We start from the raw sequence: 23,045 nt of genomic DNA on the forward strand, positions 1-23,045 counted from the left end.
TTTTGACAATTTCAGTAATACTACTTCTGCTTCCAACTTTCCCTTTCCGATATCCTTCTTTCCCTCCACGCGTTGCAGCCATTCAATAAACTACACAATGGCCATTTTGATAGAATTCCAGAATAAAAATACACTGGATGCATTTATGGCCATTACATAATTTTTTATTTAAAAAACAAATATATATATTATGGTTTTCATATGCTACACAATGTAGTACAACAACATTTTGCTTACCCCTCAAGCAATATATCAACTAAAATGAGCACATAATAGTAGTCTCCAGTTCCCTCCCCTCTCTTGCCCCTTATCAGTACTTCTTCAGTATCAGATTTCCTCTACTCAGATCTGTGTTGTCTTGGGAGTGTGTAACTTCTCTGTCCGACCCTCTCTTATTTATCAAGCCTCTTTTTGTCTCAATGGAGTTGTCCTGGTTTTCATCCCGCCTACTGTCCCTATTTTTAGTATTACCATTAGTCCTCAGGCCGCTATTGAGCTAACCCATTTCCCAGTTTCCCCAGATCTTCTCGTATTTTGTTTCATTGCCTCTATCTCTGTATATTTCTCGTTCCAATATTCGCCATCGGTTCATGCCCTCTCTCCAGTCATCATGGCTTGGTGCCGTTCCAGATCCCCATTTCCTAGCTATGTCCCTTTTTGCAATCATGCATCCCAGGTTAATCAATAGTTTTTGATATCTTATATGTTTGGTGTGGCTCCAGACCCCAAGTATCATTGACTCTGGTGTCACTTTGATGCTAGTCTGTCACGCTTTCCAGGGTTCCCCCCACCTCCTCCCAAGAATTTGGCGACCCGGGGGCAGGTCCACAGCGTGTGATAAAATATTCCCTCCCTTCCGCATCCCTGTAGACGTTTATTGTTTGCAGCCTTCCCTATCTTGAAGAGTAGAGATTTCGTATAATATACTCTGTGTAATATTTTAATCTGGATTAATTTGAGGGATCCTGTGATAGGCATTTCTGCCAGAAAGATCAGTGCTTCTGCCAAATCCTCTTCTTCTAAATCCTTAGTCTCTTTTCCATTGTTACCATAGATTAGACAATGAGGGCTGTGTATGTCTCATAATTGTACCATATATTTGTGATGCTAGTTTCTTTTGTATCTTCCCCTCTAAAGAATCTCAGTTCTAATCTAATCTTCCGGTTTCTTCTTCTGTGGGGATGCTGCATTTCAGGGCCGCCTGTAGGCGGGCATGGTGTAGCCATTGTGTGTCTGACATTTGGTATTCGTTTTGGAGGTGCGTAAAGGGTGCCATCCCATTTGCGTCCCAGATGTCAGCTAAGTATGTTATCCCATCCTTTATAACCCGTTAATGTATTTATCTTGGGTAACCTGTTTCCTTCCCATAAAGGTGTTTTGGATGTCAAACGCATGGCCCACCCCATCTCCTTGGTGAGTTTGTTCCAGGTTTGTATGACCATTTTTGTTGCAGGACTGAATGCAAGATTCAGTTTACCCCCATACAGGCAGTGCAGGTAACTATGCTTCTGCATCATTTCCCTGTCCCCTCTAAACGCTGGGTCATCTTGTGTAGTGAAGGCCCAGTGATTTATTGTGATGAGTTGTCGCCTCATAATATTTCCGGATGTTTGGACAATGCCCCCCTCATGTTTTGGTCTCTGTAAGGTGCGCAGTTTTATTCTGAGTTGTCCCCCCCCGACCATAGTAGCGTGCGTAATAGGGAGTCCATCTGGCGAAATAATTTTTCTGGTATTAGGTATTGGGATTGATGTAAAATATATAGGAAGCGAGGTAACCATCTTAAAGTGCTGCCTTTCCCATCAATGAGAGCGGGAGGGTTTGTCAATGCTTAGTTTCCATTTCGAATCTCTGCAGTAGGGGTTGTAGGTTGGCAACGTAGTGGAGGTGGGGTTTACCTGATATCCAGATTCCAAGTATTTGCATTTCTCCAATTCCACTCTAACTGGTAATAGTGTATTTTGTTCTATTTCCCATGTCCCCACTGGATACAACTGTGATTTACCCCAGTTTATTCCGAATCCTGATACCTCTCCAAAGCCTGGAATATGTCACCCAGTGAGAATGGTGTCTGAGTCAGGTACAGTAGTATGTTGTCCGCATAAAGCGAGATTCGATCTTCCTCATCACTACTAGTCGGCCATCCTCTTATCAGTGGGTCTGTTCTTATCCAGTTAGCTAGTCCCTCGATCACCAACGTAAATAGCATCGGTGACAGAGGGCACCCCTGCCTAGTCCCCTGTGAAGGACGAATTCCTGCGATGTGTATCCATTTCCCCTCATTTTTGCTGTTGGTCGTTTGTACAGTAGCTCAACCCATTTCTAGAATCTTGGGCCAAACCACATCTTGGTCAACATAACAAACATATATTTCCATTCTACTGAGTCAAATGCCTTATTGGCATCTAAGGAAAGGATTGCTCTTCCCCTAGTCGAGCGTGATATAAGGGTCAGGTTATTGTGGAGTCTGCGGAGATTCAGGGCCTTGGATCGACCCGGTATGAACCCCTTTTGATCCGGACGAACCATGGTCACCATCACCCCGCTCAGTCTAATTGCCAACATCTTCGCCAGTATTTTGGCAATTACCCTTTCTGTAGTTGACCCAGGGCCTCTGAGATTTCTTCCTCAGTGATCTCCTCCTCGAGATCCGTTGTTTGTTGCGGGGATAGGCAGTCATTCAAGAAGCTATCTGTTTCTGCTTCTGGGATGGTTATGCAGGATTTATAGAAATCTTTCATTTGGGCTGCCATTTCTTCCATTATTTCCTTGGGATCCCTAATTAATTTCCCGTTGGCTGTCCATAGTTCCCTGATGTGGGAATCACTTTGTTCCTTCTTTCCCAGCCATGCGAACAATTGACCTACTTTATTTGCAGCTTTATAGAGCTGTTTACTTCGTAATAGGTATTGTTGGAGTACTTCATCTCAGGTTACCATATTGTATTACTTTCTTGTTTGATTCATCTGTTTTTTTATTTCTTGTCGTTGTGTTGCGTATTGCCGTTCTAATGCTATAAGTTCAGTTTCTAGCGTTACCAGTATTTTCTATCTGTCCCGTCTTTCTCCTATTTCTCCTGCTATTATCTTCCCTCTGATAGTGGCTTTATAGGCCTCCCACAAGACTAGCGGGCTCTGTACGATCCCTTATTTTCTGTGAAGATGTACTGAGTGCCCTGCTCTAATTCCTCGATTACCTTCCTGTTTTTTAGTCTCCATGTTTGCATCCGCCATTCTTTATCTGGCAGTCGGGGCCCAGAGACACCAGCATCAGTAGTGGGGCATGGTCACTAATTCCCCTGGCTTGGTGTCCTGCCATTGTAATTCTTGGCAGTAGGTCCGCCATAGTCAGAAAATAGCCCAGTCGAGAGTGGGTGTTGTGGATGGCTGAATAGTATGAATACCCCTTTTCCTGCCCATGGAGAAATCTCCACACATCACATAGACCCATTGTCTGCGTAAAGCCCTCCAGTTTTCCCTTGTTGGAGCACCCTGACCTTGATACACTAGCCCTGTCCAGCTCCGCATTCATCAACATATTGAAGTCCCCTCCCAGTAGGATTGATGCTGGCAGTGAGGTGGTAAGTATTGCCCCAGTTTTTTGGAGTATCCCTCCTTGCAGACCAGGGGGGAAGATGCACATTAACCAGTAGCATATGAATATTTGTATATATCCCTAGTATCACCATGTAACAGCCGTGTGGGTCTGCCCATGTGCGCATGGTATGGAATGGGAGGCTTTTCCTAAAAAGTGTCATGGCCCCTCTGGAGCCGGATGTAAACTGCGTGTGTCCCAGTAGTTTGTATCTACCCCTTTCCATGACTTTATGTTGCGTATCTACAAGATCGGTTTCTGGCATAAATATTATGTCTGGTTTGTACCTAGATATGGCTTTATGTTTGAGGCGCCTTTTATGTTTGTTTCCTAATCCATTTACATTCAATGTGAGGATGGATAATCATTCAGTATCCATATTTGTATTGTTGTCAAGAGTAACCTATTTTGTTTTTTTGCTTATTATAGGAATGCTCTCTTGTGCATTCCCCATATATTTTGTTCTGATTCAAGTTTGTGCTCGCCCCTTTGTATGAAGTGACCTGTAATCCTTACCACCCAACTACCCCCCACCCTACCTTACCGTGCTATGATTGTAGAACTAACCACCACCCCAATTCACAGTATGTGTTTTCCCAAACACCTAGTTGGAGACCCACGTTCCCCTTTGTGTGCTGTTCTGAGGCGTGGATTCTTGCCATTATCATAGTTTGTCTGTCGTTTTTTATTGTTCATGTGCTACCCTCCTGTTTCCGAGGGGTATATTTAGGGGAAAGGCAGGGCCAGACACCGGAGGTTCCAAGGGTCTCCCCAATGCCCCCCAACATCCCACTTGTCCATTTTACCTGGGCTATGGTCCTAGGATGTGCTGGTTAGTGTTGCAAGAATTATCTGTTAAGCCAGCATGTCTGCTGTCCTTGGGGTCAACCGAGGCAGTGGATCCGCCTCTGATTCTGTTCCTGACCTGAGTGTTCTGTTCCAGTTCCACCAGTGTCCACCTCTAGTTCCCTCCATCTATCGCTCAGTTGGATCTCAGTCCAGGTCCTGGACAGCCTTCATCTGCGCAGCCTTGATTTGTTCTTGTGACTGCACGGCGGTCGGTCCTAACCAGGCTCCTGCCTTTGCATCTCTTTTTGCCCATCAACCAGGCCTTGGCACCCCCCTGTCCGTGCCCGTTGGCTGGGCAGAGGCCCTGCATCTCTATCCATTCCCAGGCTTCTAGAGGAGTTCCCAAGAAGTTTTTTTTTTTTTTTCATGTTCAATCTGAAGTTTCGCCGGGTATAATAGTGCGTATTTTATGTCATGTCGAAGAGCTCGTTTGACCTTGGAAAATGCTGCTCGTTGTTTCTCTACTAAGTTTGCGTAGTCTGGGTAGATATTTATCTCTTTCACCTCGATTTTCCAAGGACCCCTTTTGTGCGTCTCTTGGAGGATCACATCTCTGTTTCTGAAGTTCATTAAACGCACTATTATTGGTCTGAGGTATGCCCTGGCAGCGGGGGTACTGCTGGAATTCTTTGAGCCTGCTCCACTGAAGAATTTGGTTGGTGCACCCCTCAGTACCACATCGCTCAGCCACATTTCTATGTAGAGTTCTAATGATGGGCCCTCTGCCTTTTCGGGTACCCCACCAGGCATATATTGTGTCGCTGGGATCGGCTTTCTGCAACCTCCACTTAGATGCCTAAAGTTTTTATTTCAGTATCCATGAGTGCAATTTTTTGTGTGAGTGCTTTCACTTATTTATTTACTTATTTTATTTGTCATCGTCCCAAAGAAGACCTACCTCCTCTGCAAGTGTTTCAATTTGATTCTCTAGGGCTGCCTTTGAGTCCTGTATGGCCGCCAGGATCACTTTGGTATGTTGCGTCAATGCTTCCATCCCCCCGGTCCTCTGGCTCGTGACCTCTCTCGAAGGGGGCCCGGCTGATGCCTCCTTACCGGCTTTTTCTTTCCCCATCTTCACCTGTGGGGGGCTGAGGAAGCAGGTGTCCACCCCAGGAGTTCCAAGCACCCCAGTCTTTCAATTAGTGCAGTATAGTTATTTATCTATTCCGTTGCCACTACTGTGTGTGGGTACATATGGAGGTGATTGTCACTGCTTCCGATCTTCCACCCGCCGTTCTATCAGTGGGGCATTACAGTTATTCTTGTATTGTCGAGATGTTGCAGCCATCTAAACCCCTCCAGTGATCTGTCGCTCCTCCCACCTTCAGTGTTTGGGGAGTTCTGTGGCTCGTCGTAGAATACCTTTATTCGATGTTCACGGGTACCTCCTTGCCTGTTTACTTTACTCTGTCTTATGGGCCTCCTCTCTGATGTCTCTGAATCCAGGGTATTCTCTCCCCTCCTCTCCGCATTCCTGTTAGTAATGGATTCCGGGTTCACCTTCCCCCCGGAGTAATGTCAACAACCTCAGAGTCCTTGTGTGCTGTACCAAGGGGGCCCCCCACAAGCCCCCTGAAGCTGTCTCCAGGAGTGGTAGTGGGGTAGGGGGAGATTATTCCTTCCTTTCTGTCTTTTTGTTTATTGTTGTTTCCCTCCACTCCTTTGTTGGTGTAATTCCTCCCCCCCCCCCCCCCCTAGGCCTCCTGGGCCCGTTCCTCGCGTTCCAGGATGTAAAACGAAATAGAGAGGGGAAGATGGTGCCCACTCGACCTCCCTCTCCTGGACTCTCCGCTGTTGTTGGGGCCCCAATACAATCCAGTTGTGAGGGGAGCCCCCCTTGACCATCTCCACCAGGCCACCCCTCAGTTCGGGCAGCCGACTGCACGGCGTGGGGACCGCGGACCGAGGTCAGTCGCAGCGCGGCTCACCGTGATGTCTTCAGATGCCCCTCTGCACCGCTGTGCGCTTGTTGCCTTCTGCTCTGCTAGGTTCCCCCCTAGTACTCGGGCGGGGGGCAGGATCTCTTCCATGGGGTCAGATTGGTGCCCCAGCAGGATACTTGCCCCTCAGATCGTGGACGACGATCGGAGCCCTGGACTACACGTCTGACTCCATTGGCGACTTGGCCACGCCCCCGCCATTACATAATTTTACTATTAGCTACTGTATTATTATACTATAATGTTAAATAACATGGAACGCGCTAAAATTACAGGCAACGTACATGCATACCAATTCACCAGAAAGTATAAAACCTTTTTATTGACGTGTAGGAACATTTATATAGTACCTCATACTCCAGACGAGGCACCCAAACCATTTGCAAATAGGCTGCATGCTGCTCCACTGCAGCATTAGGGTGGAAGAAGTGTGTCCTTATCAAGTGGCATATGTCTGCAACATTCGCATGTCACATGTGATAACTCCAGTTCAGCTTTTCTTATTTTTTTGTTGTTTAGGCTTGGTTTGTAACAAACCAAAATAAGTGAGAGATGTGATACCTATGATTATAAATTTTGATTGTATGGACAGAGAAATGAAGTGTGGCCTGTATGTGAAATGTCTGGATGCTGTGCACAGAACACTGTATGATCATATGATATTCCTTCTATCTTGGAGCTGCATTGTTAGGTACGAAGTGCAAGAAAGAACAGTGACAAATATTTCACATCTGTTTGAGCCTATCATCCTTAAAGTTACTGTATTTAGTTTTGGGCTAGTATCTTCCTGCTGCCTGTATTTTATGGAATGACTTGGAGCTCATTATTACCAGATGCAATAGGTTAAATAGTTATCCTTTATTCTGATAGGTTTATGGAAGATTTTAACGTGTTTTATTATATTTCTAGCCTGTTTGGTGAGGCACTGTTGATTGTGTGTGAGCTGTTTTATATGGAAGTTCAGCTTACAAGGATCATATTGGAACAAGCCAGGTCTTCACTGCCTTCATACATTCAAAGTAGTCTTTCTGGTCTTCGCTGAAAAATAGTTCTAGAGTTCCTACCTTTCTTTTTTTAAGTTTGGGTGCCAGTTTAGGGTGAATGGTTCTCTTCAGTACACAACTTTGCAACTTTAAGTGGATGAAGATAAGGACACGATCATGAATTTCCCTGTAGGTAATGTAAGGTTCTTGAAAGCTGAGCATCTGGACATGGGAAGCCAGTGGAAAGCTTTTATGTAACCTGACATGTGGCTACATATGTGGACATGTAGCAGTTTTGATACAATGTACTGAATTCATTGCATCTGTGTAAATGGACTCTACCAGGGGTTCAGTTCCATCTGCTGAGATTTGACATGCCAGGATGAGGGAAGATGGTAGCCTAAAGTTTCTGAGGAAATTCTACAAGCAGGAAAAATTTCCATAAATTGGTAACTCTTAATTACCACATGTTTGGCTGTCTGGCAAGTTTCAAATGATTGCCCAGCTTTCATTGCTCAACAACTGAGTAGTCTATAGATATTGATTTTCCTTGTTTTTCCAGTTTTGGAAAGATTTCTATTTCATTGTCACAGTTCTAGCAAATCTGCTTAAATATTTAAAAACTTTAATGAGATTCGGTAAGCAGTTGAGTGATGCTTTGATTGAGGAGTGAGTGAACTTTGAATCTACCTCCATGTTTGAAGGGGGCAGTGAAAGTGCGACAGTGAGAAAAGGCTGGAGCTGTTGGAGTGCTAGTAGGAAATCCAGTCACCCATACATTCCTTGATGTCATTTTCCTATAGTTTCTGTAGGAGGGAGTAGTATGTGAAAGTTGCAAATGTGTCACAGTCCAGGGTAACAAGCTTGGTGACTTTGTTCCAGTAAACCTTAGTTTCAAACCAGGGTGAAAGCAGGGCTGATACAGTTGCTCTTCCATGGCAGAACACAATTTGTTAATCTGAGAAACGGATTATGTTACTTACCCTGTAAGTATCTGTTTGTGACATAGTGATGTAGCCTTGCATGCTTTTCGTACTCCTGCCATCCAGTGCTGGTTCCGGATGTCTACAAGTTATTTTTCTTTGAATAAAGTCTTTCAAGTCACAAGGTGTACTGTCTCCTCTCAGTGAGAATGCCATGGACATCAACTCAGATAGATCATTATGCAACCTTGGAAAACACAAAATGCCCAAATTTCGCCTCCAGGTTCCCACGCCCGCTCACCAAGGGTAACACACTACAGATGAGTTGGTCACAGATATTTGCCTTTGCTTTTCTTCTTCTCCCACTCTTTCCATTTCTGGTTCAGAAACTCAAGTAAACATCTGTCACTATGATTCTACTAGCACCCACTAAGCTCGTCAACCTTGCTTTACCACACTACTAGATCTCTCTGTAGTTCCACAAGAGAAGCTGTTGAACAGGCTGGGCCTTTTCACTCAGAACAATGAAGAATTCAGGCACCCAGATCCCAATATGGTTCCTGAGGTCATAGAATTTGTTTACCTTAATTTGCCACATTAATATATAACAATTCTTAAAGGAGCCCGTAGACCAACTACTGGAGCTTGCTACAGTTTGTTTGCTACTGTAATTCTAAACACATTGACCTTTTCAAAGACAATGTAAAAGACGCTATATGCTAGTTGCTTCATCTACAGAAACCTGCTTTAGCATTCACATAAGATTACACCTTGCTGCAATAAATGCTTATCTACAAAATAGACAACATGTCTCTTTATTAAAAATACCAGGCACTCATGGAAGGGCTAAAAAGAGTTCTTCCACCATGGGTTCCACCTGGACCCTCATGGAGTCTTAGTGTTGTTACTTGCCTTATGGGCCCTCCATTTGAACCAGTGCATACATGTCCCCTTCAGTTCCTTTCTTGGAAAGTGGCATTTGTAGTCACTATCACCTCACTTAGATGTGTTGGTGACCTCCAGGCGTTCATCTTAGATGAAGCTTTCCTCCGGCTACAAAGAGACAGGGTTGTCTTGTGCACAACCCCTAAGTTTCTCCTTAAAGTTGTCTCCTATATTTACCTCAGTCAATCGAGTTACCAGTTCTTTTCCCACAACCAGATTCAGTTGCAGAGACGGATCTCCAAACCTTGGATGTAAAACGATCCCTTAAGTACTACATTGATAGAACTACATTTTTAAAAACAACAAAACAAATGTTTGTTGCTTTTTCACCTCCCCATAAAGGGAAAACTATATCCAAATGAGGAATAGCCAGATGGATAGTTAAGTGCATTTCAACATGTTTTGCTAAAGCCAAAATAACCTTGCATACACCTCTTAGAGCACACTTTCCTAGGAAGAAAGGAGCATCCATGGGTTTTCTAGGACTGAAAAGAACTGCAGGGGAAGTGCCAGGCAGATGACAAAGGAGGACCAACCATACTATGAGGAGCCTTACCCTACAGAGCACTCTGATCTTGACCAGGAGCAATACTCCACTTTTGGAGAGCAGGGACAACCGGAGCCTACTATTCCACTTCCAATGTCGCTTGTAATCAACTTACAACACAACCAGGACCCACATCTTTTTTGCCACACACACCAGAATGAAGACCATCTCCTCCAGCCTGCGATCTTGTAGCGCGTTGTTCACCACTGTTTACTGCACTTGGAACACCACTGCCAATGCTGGCTGCTACATTAGCTGACACTGCAGTGGATGACCCTCCTTCTAGTGATGAAGACAAGCAGGAAGGCAAGAATAGAGACTCCTCTTCAGCTCCCAACTAATGGGATGACTATCTCATTAAAACTCCACCCCCTACCACACTACCGCCAGTTGATTCACCACCGGAGGACATCGGTGGCTTTCATAATCTTATGGAGCGAGCTGCCTGGAGGATTCAGCTACCGATAATAACTAAGCAGTCACACTGTTTTCTGTACAACTTTAAGGAACCTACCAAAGAGTCTGTCTGAGCAATCACTATCGAAGACATTATATGGGAGGAAGGCCTCAAGGTGATGGAGAACCCAGCAACCATCTCAACAGTACTCCCTAGGCTGGACAAAAAATATAGGGTGCCCGAAGACCTCCCAGCATGTTTGATAGGACAACCTAAACTATATTCTGTAATTTTGCAGCTAGCCCAGCGCTGCTTTAATAATTCATCTACTCCTCTTTCCGCTCCACCGGACAGAGATGGTCATTGGCTAGATAGCATCAGGAATCGCTTCTCTTCCATAGCAGCCATGACCGCCAGAGCTGCAAACTCCGTTAATTCTCGGCCTTTACAACCATCAAATGTGGTCTGACATCACCACATACATTAGCCTCTTGCCAGAAGAAGAGAAAATTGAGGTGCAAGAAATTGTGCAGGAAGGGGAAATGATTTCAGCAGAGATCATAGATTGGGCCATAGATGTATCATCCACAGGATTTAGACAACTAGCTGGTGCAGTTCCCCGGAGATCTAAACAAAGGTTCTAGATATCCCTTACGACGGTAAATAATTATTCGGAAAGCTGATGTGCTTCAGTCCATCCAGGCCGGCACTAAAACAGCCAAATCCCTAATCCCTTGGCAATCTCCAGTGCCTGAAACAGCCCTTTCGGGGAGCCAGAGGCAGATGCGTCCCCTCTTTTATAGGGGGATGCCAGAATTACAGGTAACAATATCAATCTTGGTGAGTGGGAACCTGGAGGTGAAGTTTGGCCATTTTGTGTTTTCCAAGGTTGCATAATGATCTAGCTGAGAAGATGTCCATGCGCATTATCACAGAGAGGAGTCACTACACCATGTGTCTTGAAAAACTTTATTCGAAGATAACTTGTACACATCCGGACCCAACACTGGGTGGCAGGAGTACGAAAAGCATGCAAGACTACAGCACTTTATGTCACGAACAGATACTTACAGGGTAAGTAACAGATTCCGTCCCTCAGATTAACAAATTGTGTTCTGCCATGAAAGAGCAACTGGATCAGTCCTGCTTTCTCCCTGGTTTGATATGATCACTAAAGTTTACTGGAACAAAGTCACCATGCTTGTTTCTCTGGACTGAGTGACACATTTGTAACTTTCAAATACTACTCCCTTCTACAGAAACTATAGGAAAATGACATCAAGGAATGTATCAACTGGACTGGATTTCCTACTAGCACTCCAACATCTCTAGCCTTTTCTCACTCTCGCATTTTCACTGTCCCCTTCCAGCATGGAGGTAGATTCAAAGCTCGCTCACTACTCAATCAAAGGATAACTCAACTGCTTACCGAATCTCACTAAAGTTTTTAACCAATTAAGCAGTTTTGCTAGAGCTGTGTCAATGAAATGGAAATCTTTCAAAAACAAGGAAGCTCAATATCTAAAGACTACTCAGTTGTTGAGAAATGTAAGCTGGGCAATCATTTTAAGCTTGCCGGACAGCCAAACATGTGGAAATAAAGAGTTACCAATTTAGGGACATTTTTCCTGCTTGTAGGATTTCCTCAGGAGCTTTAGGATCCCATCCTCCCTCATCCTGGCATGACATATCTCAGCAGATGGAGCTGAACCCCTAGGTAGAGTCCATTTGCCCAGATGTAATGAATTCAGTACATTGTATCAAAGCAGCTACGTGTCCATGTATGTAGCCACATGTCAGGTTACATAAAAGCTTTCTGCTGGCTTCCCATGGCCAGATGCTCAGCTTTCAAGAACCTTACATTACCTACAGGGAAATTCATGATCGAGGCCTTAACTTCATCCACTTAAAGTTGCAAAATTGTTTACTGAAGAGAACCATACACCCTAAACTGGCACCCAAACATAAAAAACAAAAAAGGTAGGAATGGCACCCAAACATAAAAAACAAAAAAGGTAGGAACTCTAGAACTATTTTTCAGCAAAGACCAGAAAGACTACTTTGAATTTATGAAGGCAGTGAAGACCTGGCTTGTTCCAATATGATCCTTGTAGGCTGAACTTCCAGATAGAACAGGTCACAGGCAATCAACAGTGGCTCACCAAACAGGCTCGAAATATAATAAAACATGTTAAAATCTTCCATAAACCTATCTGGATAAAGGATTACTATTTAACTTATTGCATCTGGTAATAGTGAGCTCCAAGTCAGTCCATAAAATGCAGGCATCAGGATGATACTAGCCCAAAACTAAATCCTGTAACTTTAAGGATGATAGGCTCATACACATGTGAAATATTTGTCACTGTTCTTTCTTGCACTTCGTACATAACAGTGCAGCTCCAAGCTAGCAGGAATACCATATGATAATAAGTGTTCTGTGCACAGCATCCAGATTCTTAAGACACATAAAGGCCACACTTAATTTCTCTGTCCATACAATCAAAATTTATCATCATAGGTATCGCATCTCCCACTTATTTTGGTTTGCTACAAACCAAGACTCAACAACAACAAAAATAAGAAAAGCTGAACTTGAGTTATCACATGTGACATGCCAACATTGCCGACATATGCCACTTAATAAGAACACACTTCTTCCACCCTAATGCTGCAGGGGAGCAGCATCCAGCCTATCTTCAAATGGTTTGGGTGCCTCGTCTGGGCTATGAGGTACTATATAAATGTTCCTACACCTTAATAAAAAGGTTTCATATTTTCTGGTGAACTGGTATGCATGTACGTTGCCTGTAATTCTATCAAGTTCATGTTTATTAAAATTATTTTATAATAGTAAAATTATGTAATGGCTATAAATGCATCTAGCATATTTTTATTTTGGAATTCTATCAAAATGCCAATTGTGTAGTTTACATTACATAAAAATCCCAGGGAAAAATGATTATTATTGGTGAACTCTCGAATATCCTGCTGCAGTCACACACACTTAAAGCATCCAATAGAACAGCAGACGGAGAGGTTAGAAGGAATAGTAAGGAAGTGGTGCATCAGTGGAAGATTTAAATATGGTTAGGACTTTTCTCCACAACAGCAATATTATTACATTTCATGTTTGACAAATCTGGCTTGGTGGAAGCAGGTGGTTCTCATTTCCAACTGTACTTGATATTTTGCCTCACTGTTTAGCTTAGATATTCTAGTGTGCCTAAAATATGGCTTTGCAAAATTTTGTTTGTTTGAAGTCACTGGGTTAATCTTGTGCACCACTGACCTCGGGCCATCATTGAGTTTGGAGAACAGTGTAGCCCTGATACCAGTATGCTTATTGGGTCATGCAGAGCATCTTCAGTGTTCTTCTTTGTTTCAATAATAGAAAATATAAAGATTGCAGTGTGGATGATGATAAAGTATCTACAGAAAGCTCAGTTTCTGCAATAAACAAAACATAAGCCTATTTACAATCTAAATGTTAAAAACAATTAACTACGTGATCATGATGAATGTCCAATGTGGAATAATTTGCATATGAAATATGGTTTAATATGTATATTTATTATGGTATATACATGAGTGTGGTTGAAAGTTCCAGCATTAACCAAAAAAGTACTGATTTATTAACTACATGCAATCAAAATGTCGTTATTAATGTGATGATCTGTCATCCCTCATTTCTGTTGTAAATCAAAAAGAGAAAGTGAGTTGAATTTATCTCAGGGTTAGCCTTCCTCAAACTTTGAATATGTGACAAGTAAGCCCCAAGAGTCAAATGGTTTCCTATGTAAAATAGTCAACCTCTAACAAGTGAATGAAAAAGCAATTTTTCTATCTGTACTAACTAAATTGTACAATAAAGTGACATTTGTTGAGACACCACACAAAAACACCAAAAGAAGTTCCCTACACTGAATGCTACCACTATCCTTTATCACTAAAGGTCATGGTGGTGTGATGGCTCAATTTAAAACCCTAGTGTCCTACTCCCTCCACCAGTAGTAGTGTATGGATATATAAAGATTAAAGTAATAAGAAAAGAAGACAAAGTACTGGATCAACCAGAAAAACTTCACTCATTGTGTCAGTACTGATAAAAAACAACCAATTGCATATGTCGACCAATATTGAGCTTGAACAGTTAAATCAGGAACAATAGTTAAAACCAAACAAATAAAGAAATGGTACACACTGCCCCAAGTGAGAATAAGTCTTTAATATCACAACTATAGTGATGAAGCCCTTGGGTCTTACGGTAATGAAATGTCCTATGTTAGCTTGTTACACCCAAGGCAGTAAACTGCTTGGTTGTTGTACTGAAGAAAGGTGTGTTCAAACGTTTTTGCAGGAAACCAAAGCCATAGGTCTCTGGTTTTGGCGATTACCTGCGATATATAACCATGTTACAGAATTAAAACCCATCCAGCTCATATGTATACAAGGGCTGCTAGCTCTTCAATCTCAGTCGTACTTTGTAGATGACCTTCATTTTCATCCTATATTTAGTTTCTGTTCATTTAGCACTAACACATTGTTTCCTAAAATGATTTCAGACTTTTCTGCATCTACAGTACAAACTACAAGCAGTTTATTTACCAAAAGTAAAGGTAACTAAACCAAATCTTTTCTTATGTGTAATTCCTGGTGCTTGATGTCGCTTTTAACAAACCTTTTTGTTTAACCTTGCTGTAGTTTCATGCATGGTCAGTAGTTAGTAATGGTAGAATAGGAAAGCTATTTCATTCTGTTTGTGGTGTTGCATCTTTCTCAATATTAATGCAGAAATGCATGAGAAGTTGATGTCTCCCTCACTGGCTTCTGAAGTAAAAAAAAAAAAATTATTTACGTAGAGAGTGCAATACTAATGCATTTGCTGCATGTATCTGTTGTAGATTCACCTGTTGGTGCGTTTCTGCAACAGACACCACGTACACTGTTGGTGGGTCCTGATATCTTGGCAGTTCTTGCAGGCTCATCACTTTATCATGAGTACACTGTCATGATAATAACTTTGTCTCTCATTAATTATTGTTTTTCCTTTGTGCAGGACCAATACCATTGAATTCTACACATACCTATAGAGTAGATTTAAATGTGTAATAGGTTGCAAATGGTACTACCCAATACTTCTGTACACTTAGCTGTATAGTATTCATGTATTTGAATAGACATTTATTGTTGCTATTTTATCTTGCTTCTTGTGTTGGTATACTTATTAAAACTACATTTAACTCAACATATCTGAAAATGTCACTTCTTTCAGAATCTACATTACAAACTACAAAGCATAAAAATAGGGCTGATGAAGGTAAATCAAACAGCTTCTTAAATATAGTGACAGAGAGCGATAGAGAAAGTTTGAAATTCTGCCTTTCCCAAACACCTGCTTGTGCATTATTTTACAGGGGTATTTCTTTAATTTTAATTTTGAGCATTGATTATTTTTAATGAAGCCTTTTTTTTATAAATATATCCTTAACTCACACGTGACGCCTTAAATATGTTGTGCAAATTTAATTGGCCTGATACAAGAGTGCTGACTTGCACAAGCTAAACATGTGTACAGTGTTATCTTTTTTAATAGTTTTTCATTGAGCTTATTTTTTGTTGGCTTTCTTGAATTTTTATGAATCATTTCCTTTTCAGAATGTTTAAGGATATATTTATTTTGCCTCTCTGAAAAGCAGAAACGTGTGTGTGTGTATATATATATATATATATATATATATATATATATATATATATATATATATATATATATATATGCATAAAACAAAGGAGAACTCTGGGAAGTTCCCAATTTTAGGCGGAGAGCTGCTCTAGTAAGGAGCACCCTGCAACACCAGCGACACTCTAGATTTGCTCACCTCAACCACAAAGTTTTTAAGCATAGGATCAGCACAGTGCTGTCCTCGCTGAGCTAGATAGTGACAAAGTATTTTGCCATTTATACAGCAAAATCTTTAAGCATAGGATTGACACAGTGTCATCCTCGCTGAGCTGTAAAATGCCTGGAGTGGTAAATGGCTTTTGTCTAAAACTGGGAACTTCCCAGAGTTCTCCTTTGTTTTTTTGCATAATTTATGCGTCACTCTAACCCTGAAAGGGCCTTGGTTTGAGATATATATATATATATATATATATATATATATGTATATATGTATATATATATATGTATATATATATATATATATTGCTAAACCCTCTGCAAATGTGTAGATGTGGGTCATTGTACATTGATACATTTCAACACAGGCAATCTTTATTGTTCCTGATGTCTTGGAAGATTTTCTTGGGTATTAGGTCTTTATCATGGGAAATGAAATATGTCACCCTGTACAATATCTAATTTGTTTGTTTTTGCATTCAAAATAGTTTTTCAATCTATCAAGTTGTTTCAAGCAACTAGCGCCCAGTCAGTATATTGAGTAGCTGTGTAAAATAGCACTTTATACTTATTGTTTGCAAACAATAAATTCCATCGACATGTAGTGGCAGTTCTACTTTAGATGTTTGTGATTGTGAACCTTAACAGCAGAGGTATACTGTACTTGCATCACCTTGGCTTATGTGAAGTGACCTCAACTTTCATTGTTCAGGAAAGATTTCCGATGAGCATTTATGGATATACATATTTATATATATTGTACTGATGCATGTACAGTGGCACTTACATGTTTGCTTAATAACTCAAATGTGGCTGAAGGAAATTTTACTGAACCAATAAATGGCAAGAAATGGAGTCATTCATTTGAGTTTGCCAGGTTCAATGTGTTTTTTTTCTTTCTTCAAAAAAATGTTTACATTCCTTGCAACAAACCTTCCTGTGCAGATATGCAAACTAGTTAGAAAGGTTACTGGACTTGGGACCTTCTCAACATGCTTGACAATCTGCACACTGGAACAATGATCTTTGTTGGCTGTGTCCTCCAAGTTGGACTTAATGGGCGAACGAAGGCGCAAAGTTATTAAGGATCGAAATGTGTGCTTTTTGAGGTGTGAAACCATAACTGTGGAGATGCTTTGTGCTACTTTACATTCAGCCAACATTAGGACAGAAAAAGTTCTAGTTTACTATACGTTTTACAGGCTAAATTTGGGACTAAATTAAAAAGATATTCAGGGAAGGGTGCTGACGAATCTGTATATGTAACAGTTGCTAAATGCCTTTTCCTGTCAAAAATAGTGTATGTTCCTCATGTAAATGTCCACCTAAACACTCTATGTATTGTTTGAGTAGGCACTATTGTCTTCCTCATATTCTTTTTTTAACATTCTAGATGAGTACATCATCTAGAAGTCTGTGCCAACCAAGTTGTTATATATTTGTGTTGGCTGTTCTCTATTGTATCCAAAACAAAAAGGGAATGTATTGACAAAAATGGTGAGGTTGGTGACTGCTGACCAGCAGAGAAATGGAAAGTACAGAGGCACATTCATTTTTAAGTTTGGCTGCAGACCTATCGACAAGTAATCCTACCCAAATAGCTAGATCAAAGCATTTTTTTTTTTGTTAATAAACCTTTTTATTAAATTTTTTATTAGCTTACATGGAGATAAACTCTTAAATAGTTCAAAACTTCTCAAGCACCCACCACAATTTCTCCACATTCGTAAATTTGTAAAAGGCAGAAATATCAGCACCACTCTGAGACTTCTACAGGGGCTCTTTAGGTCCTAGCTTCAGTTTCCCCAGTCCCTCCGCTCTAAGGCACTACTCCCATTAACTGCCATGCAGATCAATCCCCCCTCACCAGTATCATTAACGTTTGTCCCTCAAGTCCCCTACAGAAGCCCCATATCTTAAAAAATTGCCTTTTAAACTGTTTCATCTGCTTGAGTGCGCCAGTCCATGTTAAAGGTCCATTAATCGAACCCCTGGATGGAGGAGCTTCCCCAGAGTCTGATATTGTCTCTTCTAGCCACGTTCAGAGCACCATTACAAAACAGTTAAGTGTACCGGGTGTGGTTTGGTCTCCCAAATCCCAAGTGCCACCAATGGAGGATTAATAACTGTTTTTTGCTTTCTGAACCACAGAAATCCGCTGGCCCAGAAACACCGAACTCTTAAACTGCTAGAGTATGGACCAATGCCATTGTCTGGTTACAACCTCGCAAACATCTATAGTTATGTGTTCTTCCCCTCTTAAGTACCTGGGTCCTGGTGTAATATGCATGGAATAGTATTCTAAGTTGCACCAAATGTAACCCAATCCTCACAATTAATCCCTCTGGTATTTACAAACTTCCCTCAGTCCTCATCTTCCACTACTCCAAGGTTCTATCCGATCTGTCCTTCAGTGCATCCAGTGGGGTTTGACTGTGTGTTTTGTTTGTATGCTTGTAAAAAAGTGTATTTATGCAGAAAAGTCACCAGTACCCAGTACTCTATACTCCGGAGGAGTTCCTCTGCTACGAGCATGTAACAACATTGCTGACTTTCCATTAGCTAATACTGTTTTTGGGTCTCTGCCAAAGATATGATCCCCTATTGTCCCATATGTCTCCTATCACAGGGATTTCTAATAAATCCCATTACTTGCAGCCTTCAACCTCCTTCAAATCTACGAGGATGCCTCAGTCCCACAAGTGTTTCTAGCATTAATTTCCTCTTAACCCCAGCTTCTGTGTAACCTTCCTCCATACTGTGATCGCCACTGCAGTCAGTGTCATTTGGCAGGTCCCTTGACTTCTGCTGTACAGCTTTCTCATATATTCTCTAAGACCTATCTGATTGCCCATGATGACTCTCTCTACGTCCCCTGCCATTGTGAGGTTAAAGTCTCCCCCGACCAGCAGTGTGTCTAGTTAGTGCATGAGTCAATCTACCGGTTAGTGGTAGAGTTGATCTGTTGAGGAGGGCTTACAAAAGGAGCACGCTGGTGCAATCATGCAACCAGTGAGAAGGGTTTTTTGCACAACCGGCACAAATTGTGTGGGGGATTTCTTTTAATAAGAGAAGGACTTGTTTTTAATTCTGTTTTTATAAAAAGTATTGTTTGGGGGTGATTTTGTGTGATTTTTACATACAGCATGACGGCCCCCATATTGGGGTAGAGCAGTTAACGGTCGAGTTGATCAGTTGAGGAGGACTTGCAAAAGGAGTATGCTGGTGTGACTGTGCAGCGGGCACGCCAAAGGCAAGCCCGTCTGCACCTGTCAGCGTCCCGAAAGCAGCCAGCGCCAGCCATGCTGCCAGCTCTGCTCCAGAGGGAGAGAGGAGTCCCTTATAATTACTTACTCAAGTAAGGAACTTTACAGGCTTAGGCCTAAATTGGTGAATGATGATGAGGGGACTAAGATACTAGAGGAAGGAGGGTTGAATATTTTGAATGTAAATGAAGGTGATGGGGGTGGAAAGAGTGAACAAGGACCACTGCTTTTTAAAATGTAGACTTATTAGCACACGTTCAGCAGTGAAACACTCAGATGAATTAAATATTTTACTTGGTAAATATAAATAAGATCTCCTCTTTATCTCTGATACCTGGTTCCCACCTGGCTCAGCAGGAAGTGGGCATTATTTGCCCCACAAGTTACAAAGCAATATATCAATCAAGGATAGGAAAAAGAGGGGGGGGGAGGGAGGGAGCTATTATTTCTAAGGATTAATGGGAGATAACCACCCTTCAAATTGATACATTACAAGGGCTTGAACTGATGGGTTTTGCCCTAAAGGAGAGTGGTAGGATATTAATTTCAGGTCAGCTGCACTACAGACCTCCAGGGCCCCTACAGAAATTTGTTAAACCATTTTTGAAGATGGTTACTAATCTGGCCTTGACACAAGCATTATATTTGGAGACTCTAACATCTGAGCTCAAGGCAGAACATGCCCTTATAGTAGAGATCTAATTCACTCCTTTGAGTTGCTGGGCCTCATACAGCAGGTAAACGGCCTAACTCATTCAGCTGGCTATCAGAGTTGATTATAGTCCAAGAACTGGTTCAGCTATGCTGATCTGATCATTCTTTAGTGACATTTGAAGAACATGGTCTACAGCTTGAATCTATAGAAATTAGTAGTATGATAACTAGACAAGGTAGAGCTTGGTTTAAGTTAAAGAAAGTAAAATATATTGGTGTATTGATGTACAGAACTGTTTTAATGAAGAGGTTTCGGTGCAAGAAAATTAGGACTGTCTCCAGATTACAATCAAGGAAACTTTAGACTTCAGAGTAACTCCTACTGAATCTATGAAGATGAAACCTAGGAGGTCAGACCCCTTGTTTACAGCTACTTTAAACAAGACTAAACTTAAATGCAGGAAAGGCAGTGGCGTAGAACGTATTTTGATGATAAATTGTGCTTATAAGAAGCTCTAAATCAGTATAAGATAGGAATTAGGAAATCAGAGGAGCTGTATTATGCCACTACCATCTTAGAAGCTGCCAATAAAAGTAAGAACATGTTTGAGATAGAGAGTTGTGAGATCCAGATTAAGTAAAAGGTACAGTAAGACCGTCGCAGGAATCGTGTGATAAATTATCGGGCTTTTTTCATAACAAGATCAAAGTCATTCTAAAGGATATAGGGGATGATTCTGACATTCATGTTATAGATAACACCCAGTTAAATGATAGAGCATCAAGAAGGTGCTGTGTGAATGTGGAGATAAGGAAATAGATCCATTTTACAAACTGGACAGTATTGAGCCTGTGAGAGTTGTTCAGGAAACTAGCCACTGGCTCCTTACTATATCCCTTCCTGCATAGAGGCTGGAAAGAGAGGGCCGAAGATTGTTCACAGTAGTCCGGCAAGAATTTCATTCTCTCTGCCAAGTAATGTTTTGCTGTGGAACAAGTGTAAATAAGAGAGTGTAAATAAAACAGTGGCAACATGCTATGGCTTGATGAGAACTTTAAGAAAAATCATTGCCTTATTACCTCAACCAACAAGGAGGCTGGTGGTACAAAGTTCAGTACTTAGTCGATCAGACTACTGTAATGCACTTCTTTTGGGAGCTCCAGAATATTTTTTAAACAGACTGGAAAGACTGCAAAAAGTCTCAGCTAAGCTTCTGCTTAACAAATCCACATATGTAGAACCAGCACTAACTCGAGAGGGCATTCCGTTATTTGCATGGGGCCATTGTCCCTTGCAAATTAGGGAATCTTATACGCTCTTATGAAAATGAGGGAAAATCTCTTTGCCTCTTCACCCGTGCCATATTATGGATGTAGGAGAAATGCAAAGGAAGCTCTCAGAAGGAGCACTGAAAGTGCACCACAAAAAGGTGGGCCCCCTGAGGGCAGCCCCCTGGAGCCTCCAGACATTTCACTGCAGGTGGGTGTAGTCACTCACTGAACCCATCTGCAAAGGGATCTCTAATCAGTCCTCAAAGTGAAGATGGGTTACCACCTTCATTGTAAAACACAGAGCGGCTTTGAAGCGGCTGCTACATATTATACTTGAGTTTACCCCCCCCAGGGCACAACAAGTTTATGGCTACCCAGAGAGCAGTGCATTCTCTGTAATAGGATGCACTTTCCCTGTTTTAGCATGAGGCACCTATTGAAAGAAGAGCGGTCACACAAACAGGTAAAGTGTGCCCTAAGAATAAGGCTCATATGCAATTCTAAGCAGAAGAATGAGATCAGTGTCTTGTCTGGCTTGGAAGTTTAACTCCACACCCCCAAGTCGCACCGCACACCCTGGTGCCTCATAGAGAAAATGTAGAACTACCCACCCAATGTTTGAGGTATCTGTCCAACCGCCACGAATGAACATCAGAACTGGTTGAAGTCTTTGTCTCTGAGCACTTCTCCAGTTCTGTAGTATGGGGAAAAGACAATAGTTCCCTCTTAGAGAATTTTAGTAATACTACATCTGCTTTCAAATTTCACTTTCCTTTACCCTTCATTCCCTCTACGCGTCACAACCATTCAGTTCAGCATCCATCATGGCTGGACTGCCCCTCCATGTGGTTGTCCCTCATAGAGCTTTCCACTTCCACTAACCCCACAGTCCCCTTCTGATCTGATCCTCTAGTATGTGTCTGCATTCCCCTGTTCCTCTTGTTCTCTACTGGTTGCCATCACTCCAGTAATTCACAGGCATTGTACAGAGATGCAAAGAACTAAAACTTCCCCTCAGCCAGAATCAATAACTTAGCTGTTCTGTGCAAGAATAATTTTCCTTGAACTTATTGAGGATAGTTGACAGACCGCCTGCAGGATTGCGTCTTAATATCTTAAATTGAGAATTCAGGCTATGACCTGTTGTGACCTTGCCCTGGGTGGGACCCCTGGCACACAATGCACTCTCACTACCACAAAGTAGGTTTTACTATTGTGACCACAAATTTCTTCACAAATGGTTCCATGGTTGTGCCCTCTGTTTTTTTGGGAAAGCCTGACAGAGTTATGTTATCTCACTGAGGTGTCCCTTCGACATCTTCTGCCCTTTCTGCACTGTATTGCCTCCTTGAGGTGGCAGACCTCCACCTGCAATGTTTTGATGAACTCTGTGTATAGTCAGCATACCCTTCACTGCGTTCATCCTTGCCACAATCCATCCTGTTTTCTAGGGTCAACATTGTTTACCTAATCCCCAGTAGCAGTTCTTACAACTCATGTTGTAGGGGCACATCTTTCTGGATTTTCAGAATATACATATTGCAAATATTGCTATACCCCTCTGAGTCAGGCAGCGTCTCTTTTTCTTTTCAGTCATGCACCGCCTGAATGTGCTGCAGGATATTCCAAATTACTGTACCCTGTAGCAGGCACACAGCATTTCACCCTAAACTCGAACAGAGCCTTCTAATCTCACTGTACATCATCATAATACTTTAACACAGTGATGGAGTCATTCAAGTCCTCTGGTCACTGTATTATGTCAGATAGTGACCG

At 41.9% G+C, this 23,045-nt stretch overlaps 1 protein-coding gene across 8 annotated transcripts in view; it reads left to right on the forward strand.

The window, feature by feature from the left end:
• The window catches only part of LOC138299904 (membrane cofactor protein-like), a 439,137-nt gene that overhangs the window by 288,640 nt on the left and 127,452 nt on the right, over positions 1 to 23,045 (forward strand). For 3 of the 8 annotated variants that reach the window (XM_069238612.1, XM_069238613.1, XM_069238615.1), the window contains exon 8: positions 14,744 to 14,797. The exons of 4 other annotated variants lie outside the window; for them this stretch is intronic. In XM_069238612.1, the coding sequence (XP_069094713.1) occupies positions 14,744 to 14,797 (54 nt within the window). Of the gene's footprint in view, positions 1 to 14,743; positions 14,798 to 15,453; positions 15,499 to 23,045 lie in introns of all 8 variants that reach the window. One more of the 8 variants, XM_069238611.1, reaches the window with a different exon arrangement.

The sequence above is a fragment of the Pleurodeles waltl genome, chromosome 6 (genome assembly GCF_031143425.1).
Source record: "Pleurodeles waltl isolate 20211129_DDA chromosome 6, aPleWal1.hap1.20221129, whole genome shotgun sequence".
NCBI classification, from domain to species: Eukaryota; Metazoa; Chordata; class Amphibia; order Caudata; family Salamandridae; genus Pleurodeles; species Pleurodeles waltl.